This window comes from Hemitrygon akajei, chromosome 8 (assembly GCF_048418815.1).
Source record: "Hemitrygon akajei chromosome 8, sHemAka1.3, whole genome shotgun sequence".
NCBI lineage: Eukaryota > Metazoa > Chordata > Chondrichthyes > Myliobatiformes > Dasyatidae > Hemitrygon > Hemitrygon akajei.
Genome location: NC_133131.1, coordinates 169155509 through 169173941, shown reverse-complemented (window position 1 = coordinate 169173941; position 18433 = coordinate 169155509). Strand labels below are relative to the sequence as shown.

The window sequence follows — 18433 nt, the reverse complement described above, 5'->3', positions numbered from 1 at the left end:
AAGAAACATTGTCTCATTTCTATGTATGTTATATACATGTGTGTAGTTAAATGACAATAACCTTTACTTGACTAGTAGTTTGGTGGAATTTCCGGTTGTCAGAGGTCATGAGGTGTGGGAAGTTAGCATTATTGGAGAGAAGGTTCATGGGGAAACTGAAAGGCCTGAAGGTAGATAAATTATCTGGACCAGATGTTTTGAAAGAGGTGGCTGACGAAATTGTGGGGGCATTAGTAATGATCTTTCAAGAATCACTAGATTCAGAAATGGCTCTAAAAGACTGGAAAATTGCAAATGTCACTCCTCTCTTCAAGAAGGGAGAGAGACAGAAGAAAGGAAACAATAGAGCAGTTAGTCTGACCTCAGTGGTTAGGAAAATGTTGAAGTAGATTATTAAGGATGAGGTCTCAATACTTGGGGGCACTTGATAAAATAGGCCGTAGTCAGCATGATTTCCTCGAGGGAAAATCTTGCCTGGCAAATCTGTTAGAATTCTTTGAAGAAATAACAAACAGAATAGACAAAGGAGAATTGGTTGATGTTTTGTCCTTGGATTTTCAGAGGCCTTTGACAAGGTGCCACACATGAAGTTGCTTTACAAGCTATGAATCTATGCTATTACAGAAGAGATACTAGTGATAAAGCAGTGGCAAATTGGTAGCAGGCACAGAGTGGGAATAAAGAGAGCCTTTTCTGGTTGGCTGCCAGCGACTAATGGTGTTACAGGAGTCTGTGTTGGGACCGATTCCTTTTACATTATATGTCACTGAATTGAGTGATGGAATTGATGGCTTTGTGCAGAGGGGCAGTTGTTTTGAGGAAGTAGAGGCACCACAGGACTTGAACAGATTAGGAGAATGGACAAAGAATTAGCAGATGAAATATAGATTCGGGAAGCGTATGGTCATACACTTTAGTAGAATAAATTAAAGGGTTGACTATTTTCTAAGTGGAGAGAAGATACAAAAAACTGAGGCCCAGAGGGCTTGAGAGTCCTTGTGCAGGATTCTCTAAAGGTTAATTTACAGGTTCACTCTATTGTGAGGAAGGCAAATGCTATGCTAGCATTCATTTCCAGAGGACTAGAATATAAAAGCACAAATGTGATGTTTAAACGCTGGTGAAGCCTCACTTGGAATATTGTGAGCAGTGTTTGGGTCTGCTATCCCAGATAGCCCAGGAAATTATAGGTTAGTGAGTCTTACTTCAGTGGTTGGTAAGTTGATGGAGAGGATCCTGAGAAGCAGGATTTACGAACATTTGGATGGGCATAATATGATTAAGAATAGTCAGCATGGCTTTGTCAAAGGCAGATCATGTCTTACATGCCTGATGGAATTTTTTGAGGACGTGACTAAACACGATTATGAAGGTAGACCAGTAGATGTAGTGTAAATTGATATCAGCAAGGCAGTTGATAAGGTACCCCCTGCAAGGCTTGTTCAGAAAGTAAGGAGGCATGGGATCCAAGGGGATCTCGCTTTATGGATCCAGAATTGGCTTGCCACCGAAGGCAAAGAGTGGTTTTACATGGGTCTAATTCTGCTTGGAGGTTGGTGACCAGTGGTGTGCTTCAGAGATCTATTCTGGGACCCCTACTCTTCGTGATTTTTATAAATGATCTGGATGAAGAAGTGGAGGGATGGGTTAGTTAATTCTGCTCCTCTATCTTATGGTCTAATAATAGACAGCCCAAAAGAAATTCACTACCTTAATTCCTGAATGATTGGGTGGTCCTGTCGTGATTGGCTATAGAAATGAGCTCTATATTCTTTTGTGTATAGAAGAACGAGGAGTGGTGTCATACAAGATCCTGGTGGGGCATTACTGCATAGATGTGGAAGTGTTTCCTCTAGTAGGCAAAACTTCAATGAGAGAATGTGATTAAGAACAAGTTGTGTGGGAATTCATAAACATGAGAGATTCTGGAGGTGCTGGAAGTCTAGAATAACAGGCACAAAATGCTGGAGTAGCTGCCTGAGCTGCTAAGTTCCTCCAGAATTTTGTGAATTTCTGTCTGGAATTCTCGAGTACAGAGGATGACGGAGGCTAGGTTTCATTGCTGGTATTTAAAGAGGAAGTAGATGAATTTTTGATAAATCATGGATTTAGCGAGCTACACAGAACTGATTAAGAAATGATGGAACAAGAATTTTGGTGCAGCATCCTACAGACAATAAAAGCCTTGACGTGACTCTCCTTAAGAATAGGTCCGCTGTTTCTTTTGTAAATCCCCCAGTCCCCTGCCTGTATTCTTTATTTGTGAGGATTATAAACTGCATGACCAGTGTTTTTCTTGCTGAAGCTTAATCTATTTACAGCATGACTTCATTACTCTTATACTCAACACTCCTACAGATGAAGGCACTCATATTATACACCTTTTCCACTTCATTCATTTGTTTAGCCACAATTTCGCCAATCTTGGTATCATCTGCAAATTTGCTAATCCCCTATCTGTTTTCATCCAGATGTTTCGTATATATCAGATGCAATAAGGTCCCAGCACCAATTTTTGTAAATCACTGCTGGTCATAGACATCCAGCCAACCAGAATAGCAACCTTCCACTTTATTTTCTGTCTTTTAAGGGCAACCCAGTTTTGAATCCAAACTTTTAATTTATCCTGAATTCCATTCTTGTATATCTTCTGAATGAGTCTGCCATGAGGGACCTCATCAAATGGCTTACTAAAGTCTATATTATAGCATCCACTACCTTAGCATTATCAAGCTTCTCAATCAAGTTTGTAAGATATAACATGCCCTGTACAAAACTAAAAGACTTTCCCTAAACTGACCATATCTTTCCACATGCACATGAATTTCAATATACTGTCCCTTAACTTCCTCTACCACCCATTTGAAGCTTACTGGCCTATACTTACCTGGATTACCCGTACTTCCTCTCTTGAAAAAAGGCTTATTTGCTATAGTTCAGTCCTTGTCTGTTGTTAGTAAGGACACAAAAGATCTCTTGTCAAAGCCACAGCAGTTTCTTCATTTGCTTCTATCAGTATTCTAGGAAATGTACCATCAAGTCATGGGGTCTTATCCACCTTAATCACTGGCACTACCTTGCTGTCTTTCTGACCCCCATCTCTCCTCACTCTCTTTCTCTCTAGAGACTGCATTTTCTGATTTTGTTTCCTTTTAGAAGATTTTCTTTTCAGGTTTAGTCCTGTCCATTTTTAGTGATAATTTTATGGTGTTTTTATGTGCATGGTGACCTCCATCTTAAAGTTAACCTTCCTTTCAAATCACTTGGTTACCAGCTCTAGCTCTATAACTCTTTACACTCCTCCACTTAGGTCCTTTGATCTCTCCCGGCTTTAATAGTTTCACCTTTGGCAACTGCAACTTTAGCTTGGAAATCCACCCCCCTTTTCCCTGCCTTTCAGCCTCTCTTCCATATTCCTTAAAACTTACCTTTTTCACCAGTTCCCTGGTCACCTGTACCAAATTTGACAACTTTGAAATGTTTTACATGTTTTATTATGTTAAGGTAGCTTGTCAGTATATCTTTTCGGTTTGCAATTTAATTTCCTTGAAAAGTCTAAAAAGATCCTTTGTTAAATTCCCTGCTGATCACTTGTATTTAAATGGAGATTGGTAGTCCTGGTTATGGAGTTTCCGAACTTAGTATTGTTTGGACCTTGAGCTGCTGTTATAAAAACAAGAAATGCATGAGATGGATTAGTTTAGGGCTCAATGTTCCACATTCTTACTCACTCCCAATTACGAAAAGCTAAAATCCTCTCCTGTTTACTAGGAATATCTTGGTTGTTTTTTTATTTCCAGTACTAATCTCTTAATAAAACTGTAAAGTACGCTGGGTACAAAAAAATGAACTGAAATAATAAGCTGATGAAATTCAGCAGGTGAAGGAATACTTGGGAATGCTAAGTAGCCTCCAAGCTGGTGGCATGAACATTGGTTTTTCTCACTTCTGTTAATTTCTGTTCATTTTAAGGCAGATTCTGTCTAACAAACCTGATGAGTTCTTCGAGGAGGTGACCAGGCATAGAGACGAAGGTAGTGCAGTGGATGTGATCTATGTGGATTTTAGTAAGGCATTTGACATTGTTCCACACGGTAGGCTTATTCAGAAAGTCAGAAGGCATGGGATTCAGGGAAGTTTGGCCAGGTGGATTCAGAATTGGCTTGCCTGCAGAAGGCAGAGGGTTGTGGTGGAGTGAGTAAAGTACATTCAGATTGGAGGGTTGTGACTAGTGGTGTCCCACAAGGATCGGTTCTGGGACCTCTACTTTTCGTGATTTTTATTAACGACCTGGATGTGGGGGTAAAAGGGTGACAAGTTTGCAGACAACACAAAAGTTGGTGGTGTTGTGGATAGTGTTGAGGATTGTCGAAGTTTGAAGAGAGACATTGATAGGATGCAGAAGTGGGCTGAGAAGTGGCAGATGGCGTTCAACCCGGAGAAGTGTGAGGTGGTACACTTTGGAAGGACAAACTCCAAGGCAGAGTACAAAGTAAATGGCAGGATACTTGGAAGAGTGGAGGAGCAGAGGGATCTGGGGGTACATGTCCACAGATCCCTGAAAGTTGCCTCACAGGTAGATAGGGTGGTTAAGAAAGCTTTTTGAGTGTTAGCTTTCATAAATCGAGGGATAGAGTTTAAGAGTTGCGGGGTAATGATGCGGCTCTATAAAACTCTGGTTAGGCCACACTTGGAGTACTGTGTCCAGTTCTGGTCGCCTCACTATAGGAAGGATGTGGAAGCATTGGAAAGGATACAGAGGAGATTTACCAGGATGCTGCCTGGTTTAGAGAGTATGGATTATGATCAGAGATTAAGGGAGCTAGGGCTTTACACTTTGGAGAGGAGGAGGATGAGAGGAGACATGATAGAGGTATACAAGATATTAAGAAGAATAGATAGAGTGAATAGTCAGCCCCTATTCCTCAGGGCATTACTGCTCAATACAAGAGGACATGGCTTTAAGGTAAGGTAAGGGGTGGGAAGTTCAAGGGGGATATTAGAGGAAGGTTCTTCACTCAGAGAGCGATTGGTGTGTGGAATGCGCTGCCTGAGTCAGTGGTGGAGGCAGATACACTAATGAAATTTAAGAGACTACTAGACAGGTATATGGAGGAATTTAAGGTGGGGGGGGGGGTTATATGGGAGGCCGGCAACATTTTGGGCAGAAGGGCCTGTGCTGTGCTGTATTGTTCTATGTTCTCCCACCTCCTCCTCCTCCTCCTCCTCTCTTTTTCTATTCCCCATTCTGGCTTCCATCTCATCCCTTTTCTTCTCCTCATGTGCACATCAAAGTAAATTTGGGTATCCAGAGTAGATACAAAAAAAAGCCCACCTTATAGTTAGTGGAAAAACTGCACTGAACAAGATGGATCAACAACCCATGTGCAAAAGACAACAAACTAAATACTGTAATAATAAATATAAGCAACAAATATTGAGAACATGATGAAGGTCCATGGGGCGTAGGAACAGTTCAATGATGGGGAGAGTGAGGTTTTGTCCTCTGGTTCAAGAGCCAGAGGATGGTTGAGGAGTAATAACTGTTCTTGAACTTGGTGTGTGGGTCCTGAAGCTCCTGTCTCTTCTTCCTGAGGGCAGCAGTGAGAAGAGAGCACAGCCTGGATGGTGTGGGTCCTCGATGATGGATGCTGCTTTCCTGAGATACTGCTCCTTGTAGATGTGCTCATTGGTGGGGAGGGATTTGTAGGCTTTTCCATTCAAGGGCATTGGTGTTGCTGTGCCAGATTACGGTGAAACCAGTCGGTATATTCTCCACCACACATCTATCGAAGTTTGTCAAACTTTTCAATGACATGCTGAATCTTCTGAGAAAGTAGAGTCACTGGGACATTGAGGAAAAGATTTTCAGGCAGATTAAGGAAAGGTATAAAAACAATAGGGTTGTTGTCAGAGGGGGCTTCAAACTCCTTAAATATAAACTAGATCTTTTTTGTTCAAGAAGTTTAAATGGGGCAGAATTTGTTAGATGCATCCAGGTGGGTTTCTTAAATCGAGATGTACATATTCCAACAAGATGAGAGGCTGCATTGGTCCTGGTGTTGGGTAATTAAACTGGCCGGGAGACTGACCTTTCAGTGGGTGAGCAGCAAGTAGGGGACAGTGACCACAGCTCATTAAGTTTTAAGGTAGCTATAAATAAGGATAAGTATGGACCTTGTGGGAGAATGTTAAATTGGAGCTGGGAAAAATACAAGAAAGAGCATAAGGCACAAGCTAGAGAGAGTGAATTGGGTACAGCTGTCTATGGGCATGTGGAAGCTGTTTAAAGACAAGCTGCACAGCGTAAAGGACAGGTATGTTCCAGTCAGAAGCAAGGTCAAGGATGGCAGGGTAAGAGAACCCTGGCAGTTGAGAGAGGTCATGTATTTAGTCAAGAAGAAAAAGAAAAATCATGTAAAAATTTGAAAGCTAGAATCAAACAGAGCCCTTGAGTTTTGTAAAGATGGAAAATAACTCGAGATGGGAATTAAGAAAGCAAGTTGAATTTAAGAGAATTGCAAGGCATTCTATACATACATCAAGAGCAAGAGGATGATGGAGTGGGTGGGATCACTCAAGGATAAATGGGGGAAATTTGCATAGATAGTGATCACAATTCTATCTTTACCATAACATTGGAGGGGATAAGAACAGACAAGTTAGGGAAGTATTTAATTGGAGGAGTAAGGGGAAACATGAAGCTATCAGGCAGGAACTTGGAAGCAAAAATTGGGAACAGATGTTCTTGTAAATGTACGGCAGAAATGTGACAAATATTCAGGGGATATTTGCATGGAGTTCTGAATAGGTACATTCCAATGAAACAGGGAAAGATGGTAGGGTACAGGAAACGTGGTGTACAAAGGCTGTTGAAAATCTAATCAAGAAGAAAAGAAAAGCTTACAAAAGGTTCAAAAAACTAGGTAATGATCGAGATCTAGAAGATTATAAGGCTAGCAGAAGGCTGCTTGAGAATGAAATTAGGAGAGCCAGAAGCGGCTATGAGAAGGCGTTGGCGAGCAGGATTAAAGAAAATCCCAAGGCATTCTACAGTATGTGAAGAGCAAGAGGATAAGACATGAAAGAATAGGACCAATCAAGTGTGACAGTGGAAAAGTGTGTATGGAACTGGAGGAGGTAGCTGAATACCTAATGAATATTTTGCTTCAGTATTCACTACGGAGAAGGGTCTTGGTGATTGTAGGGATAACTTACAGTGGATTGAAAAGCTTGAGCATATAGACATTAAGAAAGAGGATGTGCTGGAGGTTTTGGAAAGCATCAAGTTGGATAAGTCTCTGGTTCTGGACGAGATGTACCCCAGGCTACTATGGGAGGCGAGGGAGGAGATTATTGAGCCTCTGGTGATGATCTTTGCATCATCAATGAGGACGGGAGAGGTTCCGGAGGATTGGAGGGTTGCGGATGTAGTTCCATTATTCAAGAAAGGGAGTAGAGATAGCTCAGGAAATTATAGACCAGTGAGTCTTACCTCAGTGGTTGGTAAGTTGATGGAGAAGATCCTGAGAGGCAGGATTTATGAACATTTTGAGAGGCATGATATGATTAGGAATATTCAGCATGGCTTTGTCAAAGGCAGGTCATGCCTTACGAGCCTGATTGAATTTTTCGAGGATTTGAATAAACACATTGTTGAAGGTAGAGTCATAGATGTTGTGTATATGGATTTCGGCAAGGCATTTGATAAGGTACCTCATGCAAGGCTTATTGAGAAAGTAAGGAGGCATGGGATCCAAGGGGACCTTGCTTTGTGGATCCAGAACTGGCTTTCCCACAGAAGGCAAAGAGTGGTTGTAGACAGGTCATATTCTGCATGGAGGTTCGTGACCAGTGGTGTGCCTGAGGGATCTGCTCTGGGACCCCTTTCTCTTTGTGATTTTTATAAATGACCTGGATGAGGAAGTGGAGGAATGGGTTAGTAAATTTGGAGATGACACAAAGCTTGGGTGTATTGTCGATAATGTGGAGGGCTGTCAGAGGTTACAGTGGGACATTAATAGGAAGCAAAACTGGGCTGAGAAGTGGCAGATGGCGTTCAACCCAGCTAAGTGTGAGGTGGTTCATTTTGGTAGGTCAAATAAGATGACAGAAGATTGTATTAATGGTAAGACGCTTGGCAGTGTGGAGGATCAAGAGATCTTTATGTCTAAGTCCATAGGACACTCAAAGCAGCTGCATGAATTGACTCTGTGGCTAGAAGACATACGGTGCATTGGCCTTCATCAACCGTAGGATTGAGTTTAAGAGCCGAGAGGTAATGATACAGCTATAGGACCCCACTCGGAGTACTGTGCTCAGTTCTGGTCACCTCACTACAGGAAGGATGTGGAAACTATCGAAAGGGTGCAGAGGAGATTTACAAGGATGTTGCCTGAATTGGGGAGCATGCTTACGAAAATAGGTTGAGTGAACTTGGCCTTTTAGCAAAAGTTTTTATAAATATATAAAGTGGAAGAGTGTGGCTAAAGTCAACATAGGTCCCTTGGAAAACATAAGGGGAAATTGATATTGGGTGATAAGGAAATGGCTGAGGCACTGAATGACTATTTTGTGTTGGTCTTCATGGTGGAGGACACATCTAATATGCCAAAGAAGGATGTTATGGATGAAATGGGAGGTGAAGACCTCGATAAAATCACTGTTACTAAAGAGATAGTGATGAACAAACTAGAGGGCCTGAAGGTAGATAATTCCCCTGGTCCTGATGGGATGCATGCAAAGAAATAGCAAAACATTTAGAAAGGAGTGGTTCCAATAGACAAACGCAGCATGGATTCAGAAAGGGCAGGTCCTGTTTGACAAATTTACTGGACATAATGAGTGCAGTGGATTGAGGGGAACAGGTGGATGTCGTATACTTGGATTTCCAGAAGGCGTTTGATCAGGTGCCGCACAAGAGACTTATAAATAACATACGGATGCATGGAGTTGCAGGAAGTGTATTGGCATGGATAGTGGATTGGTTAACCAATAGAAGATAGAGAGTTGTTATAAATGGGTGTTACTCCGGTTGGCAGTCTGTGGTGAGTGGGGTGCCGCAGGGCTTGGTGCTGGGCCTGCAGCTGTTTACCATGTACACTGTGATGATTTGGAAGAGGGGACTGGGTGTAGCAGAGCAAAATTTGCTGATGACACTAAACTGAATAGAAAAACAAATTGTACAGAGGATGTGGAGAGTCTGCAGAGGGATATAGATAGGTTAAGTGAGTAGGCCAAGGTCTGGCAGATGGTAAATGCGAGATCATCCACTTTGGAAGGAATAATAGAAGAGCAGATTATTATTTAAATGGTGAAAGATTGCAGCATGCTGTTGTGCAGAGGGACTTGGAGTGCTTGTGCATGAATTGCAAAAAGTTGGTTTGCAGGTACAACAGGTTATTAAGAAGGCAAACAGAATTTTGCCTTCATTGCCAGAGGGATTGAATTCAAGAACAGGGAGGTCATGCTGCAATTATACAGGGTACTGGTGAGGCCGCACCTGGAGTACTATGTGCAGTTCTGGTCTCCATACTTGAGGAAGGATATACTGGCTTTGGAGGCAGTGCAGAGGAGGCTCACCAGGTTGATTCCAGGGATGAAGGGGTTAACCTATGTGGAGAGATTGAGTCACCAGGGACAAAACTATATGGAGTTTAGAAGAATGAGAGGGGATCTTAAAGAAACATGCGAAATTTAGAAAGGGATAGATAAGATAGAAGTAGGAAAGTTATTTCCACTGGTAGGTGAGACTAGAGCTAGGGGACATTGCCTCAAGATTCAGGGGAGAAGATTTAGGATGGAGATGAGGAGAAACTGTTTTTCCCAGAGAGTGGTGAATCTGTGGAATTCTCTGCTTAGGGAAGCAGTTGAGGCTTCTTCACTAAATATATTTAAGAAACAGTTAGGTTTTTACATAGTAGAGGAATTAAGGGTTATGGGGAAAAGGCAGGTAGATGGAGCTGAGTTTACGGACAGATCTGCCATGATCTTATTGAATGGCGGGGCAGGCTTGATGGGCCGGATGGTCTACTCCTGCTCCTATTTCTTATGTTCTTATGGTTTCTCTTTGGAGTGACGGAGGATGAGATGTGACCTGATAGAGGTGTATAAGATGATGAGAGGCATTGATCGAGTGGATAGTCAGAGGCTTTTTCCCAGGGCTGAAATGGCTATCACGAGAAGGCACAGATTTAAGGAGCTTGGAAGTAGGTACAGAGGGGATGTCAGTGGTAAGTTTTTTACGCAAATAGTGGTAAGTGCGTGGAATTGGCTGCTAGCAATGGTGGTGGAGGCGGGATACGATAGGGTCTTTTAAGAGACTCTTGGGTAGGTACATGGAGCTTAGAAAAATAGAGGGCTATGGGTAACCCTAGATAATTTCTAAGATAAGTACATGTTCAGCACAGCATTGTCTGTACTGTGCTGTAGTTTTTCTGTGTTTCTATGCAGAGGATATAGGCAAGGTCCTTAATGACTGTTTTTCATCCGTATTTGTGAAGGAGAAGGATGTGGAGGATAGGAAGATCGGTACCAAGAGTATTTATATGCTTGGGCATTTTGAAGACCATAAGACCATGAGATATAGTAGCAGACTTAGGCCATATGGCATGTCGAGTCTGCTCCACCATTTCGTCATGGCCAATCCAATTTTCCTCTCAGCCCCAATCTCTTACCTTCTCTGTTTCCCTTCGTGCCCTGACCAATCAAGCTATCAGCTCCTACCTTAAATATACATTTAAGTGTCCACGGAGTCAGTCTGGGTGGAAGTCAGAAATAGGAAGGGATCGATCACTGTGCTGGGAGTAGTCTATAGGCCCCCAAATAGCCCTCGGGACACCGAGGAGCAGATAAGCAGGCAGATTTTAGAATGGTGCAGGAAATACAGGGTAGTAGTTATGGGTGATTTCAACTTCCCTTATATTGACTGGCACCTCCTGACTGCAAGAGGGATAGATGGGGCTGAATTTGTCAGATGTGTTCAAGAAGGATTCCTGACACAGTATGTGGACCGGCCGACGAGAGGAGAGGCTACACTGGATCTAGTTCTGGGTAATGAACCTGGTCAGGTGACAGACCTCTTGGTGGGGGAGCATTTTGGTGAGAGTGACCACAACTCCCTTAGCTTCAGCATAACTATGGAAAGGGATAAAATCAGACGAAATGGCAAAGTGCTTAACTGAGGAAGGGCTAACTTTGAAGGGATGAGGCAGGAACTAGCGAGAGTAAATTGAAAACAGATGCTCAAAGGGGAAAGCACAGAAGTAATGTGGGAGAAGTTTAGGGACCACTTGGGCTGGGTTCAGGATAGGTTTGTCCCACTGAGGCAAGGAAAAGATGGTAGGAAAAGGGAACCGTGGCTGACGAAACATGTGAGGCAACTCGTCAAGAGGAAAAAAGAAGCATATGTTAGATATAAGAAGTAGGAAGGGCTTATGAGAAATACAGGGTAGCCAGGAAGGAGCTAAAGAAAGGACTTAGGAGAGCTCGAAGGGGGCATGAGAAGGCCTTGGCATGTAGGATTAAGGAGAACCCCAAGGCATTCTGTGTGTATGTGAAGAATAGGAGGATGATGAGAACAAAGGTGGGACCACTAAAGGATAAAGAGGGCAATATGTGCCTGGAGGTGGAGGAGGTTGGGGAGATCCTAAATTAATACTTTGTTTGAGTATTCTCAAGTGAAAAGGATCTTGATCAGGATGAGGTCAAAGTAGAGCGGGCCTGTGTGCTGGACAATGTGGAGATTAGGGAAGAAGAAGTGCTGGATCTTCTTAAAAACATTAAGATTGATAAATCTCCAGTGCCGGATATGATACACCCCAGGTTGTTGTGGGAATTGAGAGAAGAGATCGCAGGAGCATTAGCCATGATCTTTGAATCATCTTTGGCTGCAGGGGAAGTACCAGAGGACTGGAGAATGGTAAATGTAGTTCCCTTGTTTAAAAAAAGGTAATAGGGAGAAACCTGGGAACTATAGACTGGTGAGTCTTGTGTCAGTGGTATGCAAACTACTGGAAAGGATTCTTAAGGATAGGATCTATGAGCATTTGGAGAAGTACAGTCTACTCATGGATAGTCAACATGGCTTTGTGAAGGGAAGATCGTGCCTCACGAGCCTGATTGAGTTTTTTGAAGAGGTAACAAAAGAAATTGATGAAGGTAGGGCGGTAGATGTGGTCTACATGGATTTTAACAAGGCATTTGACAAGGTCCCTCATGAGAGACTCATCCAGAAAGTCATGAGGCATGGGATAAGTGGAACCTTGGCTGTTTGGATAAAAAGTTGGCTTAAAGGAAGAAAGCAGAGGGTAGTTGTGGAAGGAAAGTATTCTGCCTGGAGGTCAGTGACTAGTGGATTGCCGCAGGGATCTGTCCTGGGACCCCAGGGTTAATGGTCAGTTACTTAAGAGTGTGGATGAACAGAGGAACCTTGGGGTTCAAATCCATACATCCCTCAAGGTTGATCGGATAGTTAAGAAAGCCTGTGGGTTGCCAGGCTTCATTAATAAGGGGATTGAATTCAAGAGTAGAGAGGTCATGTTGCAACTCTACAAATCTCTGATGAGACCGCACTTAGAGTATTGTGTTCAATTCTGGTCACCTCATGATAGGAAGGATGTGGAAGCTATGGAGAGGGTGCAGAGGAGATTTATCAGGATGTTGCCTGGATTGGAGAACAAGTCATATGAAGCAAGGTTAGCAGAGCTGGGACTTTTCTCTTTGGAGCGTAGAAGAATGAGAGGGGACTTGATAGAGGTCTACAAGATTATGAGAGGCATAGATAAGGTGGATAGTCAGTACCTGTTTCCCAGGGCACCAATAGCAAACACCAGAGGGCATATGTACAAAATTAAGGGAGGGAAGTTTAGGGGTGACATCAGGGGTAAGTTTTTTACACAGAGGGTTGTGAGTGCCTGGAATGACTTGCCAGGGATGGTGGTGGAGGCTAAAACATTAGGGGTATTTAAGAGCCTCTTGGACAGGCACATGGATGAAAGAAAAATGGAGGGTTATGGGGTAGTGTGAGTTTAGTACTTTTTTTAAGGATTATATGGGTCAGTACAACAAGGAGGGCTGAAGGGCCTGTATTGTGCTGTAGTGTTCTATGGTTCTATACATAAACATTTGGCCTCTACAGCTCTCTGTGGTAAAGAATTCCACAGCTTCACCACACTCTGGCTAAAGAAGTCCCTTCTCATCTCCATTCTAAAAGGATGTTCCTCTATTCTGAGGCTGTGTCCTGTGGTCTTAGACTCACCCACCATAGGAAATATCTTTTCCACATCCACTCTATCAATGCCTTTCACCTCCTTTGAAGTAAAGGATGAGGTAGTTTTGAGTCTCTTAAAGAGCATTAAGGTGGATAAGTCCACTGAGCCTGATGAGATGTGTCCAGGTTATTGAAAGACACCTGAAGATATTGCTGGGGCCTCTCTGGCCACAGGTGTGGTCCCAGAGGACTGGCAAATAGATAATGCTTCAATTATTGAAGAAGGGAAGTAGGGATAGTCCTGGAAACCATAGACTGGTGAATCTCATGTCTGTAGTAGGGGAGTTACTGGAGAGAGTTCTTAGGGATAGGAATTATGAGCATTTGGAAAACCGTAGCCTAATTAGGAAAAGCCAGCACAGCTTTGTGCAGGGTAAGCTATGTCTGGCTAACGATTGAGTTTTTTGATGAGGTGGTGAGTGTAATTGATGAAGGTAGAGCTTTGAATGTAGTGTTTAACTAAGTCCCTCATGGGAGGCTCATCCAGAAGATTAAGATGCATGGAGTCAAAGGTGAATTGGCTGTCTGCGTTCAGAACTGGCTTACCCATAGGAGACGAGGGTAGTGGTCGTAGGGATTTAGTCTAGCTGAAGGTCTATGATTAGTGATGTTCTCCAGGAATCTATACTGTGACTTCTGCTGCTTGTGATGCATATAAATGACCTGGATGAAAATGTAGATCAGTGGATTAGTGCATTTGCTGATGATATGAAGATTGGTGGTGTTGTGAATAGCATTTGTGAAGTGAACAACTCTGTTGTTCAGAGTTGACCATGCATATTGCATCCTAGCTGTTTAGATATACAAACCTGGGCAGTATGATATGAAAAAGCAAGCTGTTGCCCAGGTAGCAAGCTCCCCCTCTCCATGCATCTGATGAACCCAAAGGAACGGCGGATACTGACACAGTTTTGTGCTAGCAGCGTCAAAGGAGTTTGCCAGTCAACATTGAACTCAATATAGGACTGCCTTAGGGACTCCAACTCCAGATTTTTCCTTCAGGGTTGACTCTCGAAACCTTCCCCATGAGTGGTATAGCTGCAAGACAGTGGAGGTTTGAGATAAGAGTATTCCTTCTAGATGAGCTGCCAACCACAGCTAACGAGCCCCATCTGCCTGAAGCGACTGGTTTTAAGGTGCCAGTAACCTGCTTTTGCCTCTTCTCCTGTCAGTAGAAACAGTTCTGCTGGGGTTAGCAGCTAAGCCACATGTGAAGGCCAGGAGCTGGACTTGGTTGTCAGAGGCTATTTGAGGCACATGTCATTGGGAGCATTTAATAGGTAGTGAGAGCTTGTCTCCATTACCCCCCCCCCCCCCCCCACCGGCTGTAACAGCCCTAAGGAACGTAGCATTGGGATAGATGACTGGCAAAGAATACGACAGGATGTAGATCAGTTGCAGATCGGTGGAGTGAAGTTTCACCTTGTTAGGTTAAACGTAAAGAGACAGTACACTGTTAAAGAGAGTTGATGAGCGGAGTGATCTTGGGAGCTAAGTTTATAGCTCCTTGAAAGTGGCGCGGTGGAGGCCAATGAGTGATAAGGTTTATAAGATTATGGCAGTCATAGAGTAGACAGTATTTTTTTCTCAGGGTTTAAGTGTCTAAAATGAGAGGGCATGCACCTAAGATGAGAGGAGTAGTTTTAAAGGAGATGTGAGGGGCAAGTTTTTTTTTACAGAGCGTGATGTATACCTGGAGTATACTGCATGGAGTGGTGGCAGAGGCAGATACATTAGAGACTTTCAAGAGATATTTAGATAGGCACATTAATGTGAGGAAAATGGAAGGATAATAATATAGGTAGAGCAGAATAGTTGGTGATTTGATTGCTAATTTATTCAGTTCAGCATAACATTGTGGGCCAAAGAGCCTGTGTACTGTTCTATGTTCTGTATTCACTTGGAAGTAGCCTCCTTAGGAGGTAGGGGCATTGGTGTGCTCTTTGGACATAGTTTCCATGTGGCTGAACCAGGGCAAATTAATTATTCATATATGATGTCCTCATTTATGATTTTTTTTCTTTCCAGAATGTCTTCAATGTGTTCTGAAAATCAGCTGGAGGAGCGGCTGCAGTTAGGTATGGCTTCCAGATGTCTTGGTCCTTCTATAAGTCAAAAACCAGTTTTATATAGTATCTAAGGATTAAGTAATTTGAGTTCTGCAATCTTTTTCTGTTAACTGCAAGAGGGGAGAATTGTTGAAGCTAACCTGTGCATTTTTTTTTGAATTATTAATTTTTTGTTCCTTTTCATTTGTATGTTGTGGCAGTTGCTTTATTTTGTCATTTGCAGAAATCAGAAATTGGGGTAAATATTCCTCTACTCACGTTCCTGGTAAGAGGCAACAGTGTAAAGGAATAATTCTTGGTAACCTATTAGCTGCTTAGTTCAGCATATTTGAATAACCTACATAGCAGCAGAATCAGACCATTTAGCCCATTATATCTGACTGCCATTCAATCATGGCTGATTTATTATTCCTCTCATCCCCACTCTCCAGCCTTCGTATACGAACATGATGGTAGATTGTAGAATCACTTCAGAGTGGTGTGTTAAGTGTATATCCACAAGTAATTACTAGAACGATGAATGAGTAAGAATTCTCATCATTTCACCCTATCTGGCTTATTTAATGAATGTTTAGACTGGGAAAATGTGAATTGCTTGTTGTGATCAAGTATGGTGATCAGACTGCCCTGCAGTTGTTTCTTTGTGTGTATGGAGCTTTGATTTCTTGCTGTTTCTGGTCTGTGTTAGGCTAGCATTAAGTACCCGAAACAACTATTTTGAGTTATGTGGAAGTTGAATCTGACTGGGTACTACATATTTTTTGCAAAGAAAGAGGTCATTTTACACGAGTAAGTTAGAATCCTTGAGTCAAACAGTGTAGAAACTGTCCATAAGAGATAAGAGAAGAATTAGACTATTCAGCCTATTGAGTTCCTCCACCATTCTATCATGACTGATTAATTTTCCTCCTTAACCCCATTCTCCTGCCTTCACCTTGCAACCTTTCACGCCTTAACTAATCAAGAATCTATCGGCCTCCCCCTTAAATACACTCAATGATCTGGTGTCCACGGCTGCCAGTGGCAATGAATTCCTCAGATTCATCATTCTCTGGCTAAGGAAATTCTCCTCATCTCCGTTCTAATGGACATCCTATTCTGAGGCTGTGCCCTCTGGTCCTAGATTCCCCCAACACAGGAAGGGTCCTTTCCACATCCACTCTATTTAGGCCTTTCAACATGTGATCCCCCCATTCTTCTAAACTCCCATTAAGTATAGGACAAGAGTCATCAAATGTTCCTTGTATTCATTCCTGGAATCATTCTTGTAGACCACCTCCGAGCCCTCTCCAGTCAGCACATCCTTTCTTAGATAGGGGCCCAAACTGCTCTCAATATCCCATGTGAGACCTCACCAGTGCCTTATAAAGATTCAGCATCACATCCTTGCTTTTGTATTCTGGTCCTTTCAAAATGAATGCCAATATTGCATTTGCCTTCCTCACCACTGACTCGTCCTTTACGGAATCCTGCATGAGGACTCCCAACTCCATTTGCACCTCTAGTTTTGAATTTTCTCCCCATTTAGAAAATGGTCTATGCCTTCTACCAAAGTGCCTGACCATACTCTTCCTAACACTGTATTCCATCTGCCACTGTTTTGGCCATTCTCCTAATTTAAGTTATTTTGCAGCTTCCCTATTTCCTCAACACTACCTGCCTCTCCACATATCTTTGTATTATCTGCAAACTTGGCCACAAAACCATCAATTCCATCATCCAAATCATTTATATTAAATGTGAAAAGTGGTCCTAACACAGACTCCTGTGGAACTAGTCACCAGCAGCCAACCAGCAAAGACTCCCTTTATTTTCACTCATTGCCTCTCTAAGCATCTCCGTTCCCTATATCTTCCACTTGCTTTTATACATTGTAATTGTACCTGCTTCTACAGCTTCCTCTGCAGCTTGTTCTGTATACCCACTGCACTCTGTGTGGAAAACATTGCTTCTCACATCCCCTTTAAATCTTTCCCTTCTCACCCCAAACTTTTATCCTCTAGTTTTAGTGTCCCTTTAATGGAGAAAAAGACTGTGACTGTCTAAACTATCATAATTTTACAAACCCTCTATCCTCTCAACTTCATTTACTCCAGGGGAAACAGTTCCAGTTGATGAAATCTGTCCTTCCAGCCTTCTAGTCATGACAGGTCCCTGTGATTCTTTTCTGATCCTTTAGCTTAATTACATCCTTCCTAGATCATGGTGACCAGAAATGCACACTATGCGCAATCCACGTTTTCTACAACATGGCGTCCCAACTCTTATGCCCATACCAATTAGGTCAGCATGCTATACCACCTTCTTCACCTGTATCATCACTTTCAGGATCTACTACATTTGCCCTTGGGTCTTACTGGGGCAACATTCTCCAGGGCACTACCATTCACTGCTTCCTTGCCCTGGTGTAACGTTCTAAACTGCACCACTTCTCACTTGTCTCTGTTAACTTCCATCTTCATGCCAGAGTTGCCCTCATTCTCCTGTGTTCCAAGGAATAGAGACCTAGCCTGGCCAACCTCCTCCTGTAACTTATTCCTTTATTCTTTGCAACATTTTTGTCTTTTCTGCACTCTTTCCAGCTTAATCACATTTCTTATAACAAGGTGACAAAAACAGTACACTTTTTTTTACATTACTTTCCATCGTCCTTGCTGATGCCTATTCACTCAGCTCCACTGTATCTCCTGGATGCCCCCTTGGCATCCTCATCACTATACATGTTCCCATTTAGTTTTAAACAACAGCAAACATGGGAGTCTTGTGTTTTGATATTTTTGATATAGATTATGAATTTCTAAGGACCAGGATACTTAATGAGGCCACTCAACACGCTCAAAATGCTTGTGGAACTCAGCAGGCCAGGCAGCATCTACAAGAGTATAGTCGACATTTCGGGCAGAGACCCTTCATCAGGACCAGAGAAAAAAAGAGGAGTCAGTTACAAGGTGGGGGGAAGGAAGTAAGGAAGAAACACGAGGTGATAGGTGAGTCTGGGAGGAGGAGGGGTGAAGTAAAGAGGTGGGAAGTTGATTGGTGAAAAAGATACAGGGCTGGAGAAAGGGTAATCTAATAGGAGAGGACAGAAGGCCAT

At 42.7% G+C, this 18433-nt stretch overlaps 1 protein-coding gene across 1 annotated transcript in view; it reads left to right on the top strand.

Annotated features, from left to right (window-relative positions):
* Positions 1-18433, top strand: part of mindy4 (MINDY lysine 48 deubiquitinase 4) — a 275155-nt gene that overhangs the window by 109086 nt on the left and 147636 nt on the right. Inside the window, exon 6 of the mRNA XM_073055046.1 lies at positions 15299-15348. Within this exon, the coding sequence (XP_072911147.1) occupies positions 15299-15348 (50 nt within the window). The remainder of the gene's footprint in view (positions 1-15298; positions 15349-18433) is intronic.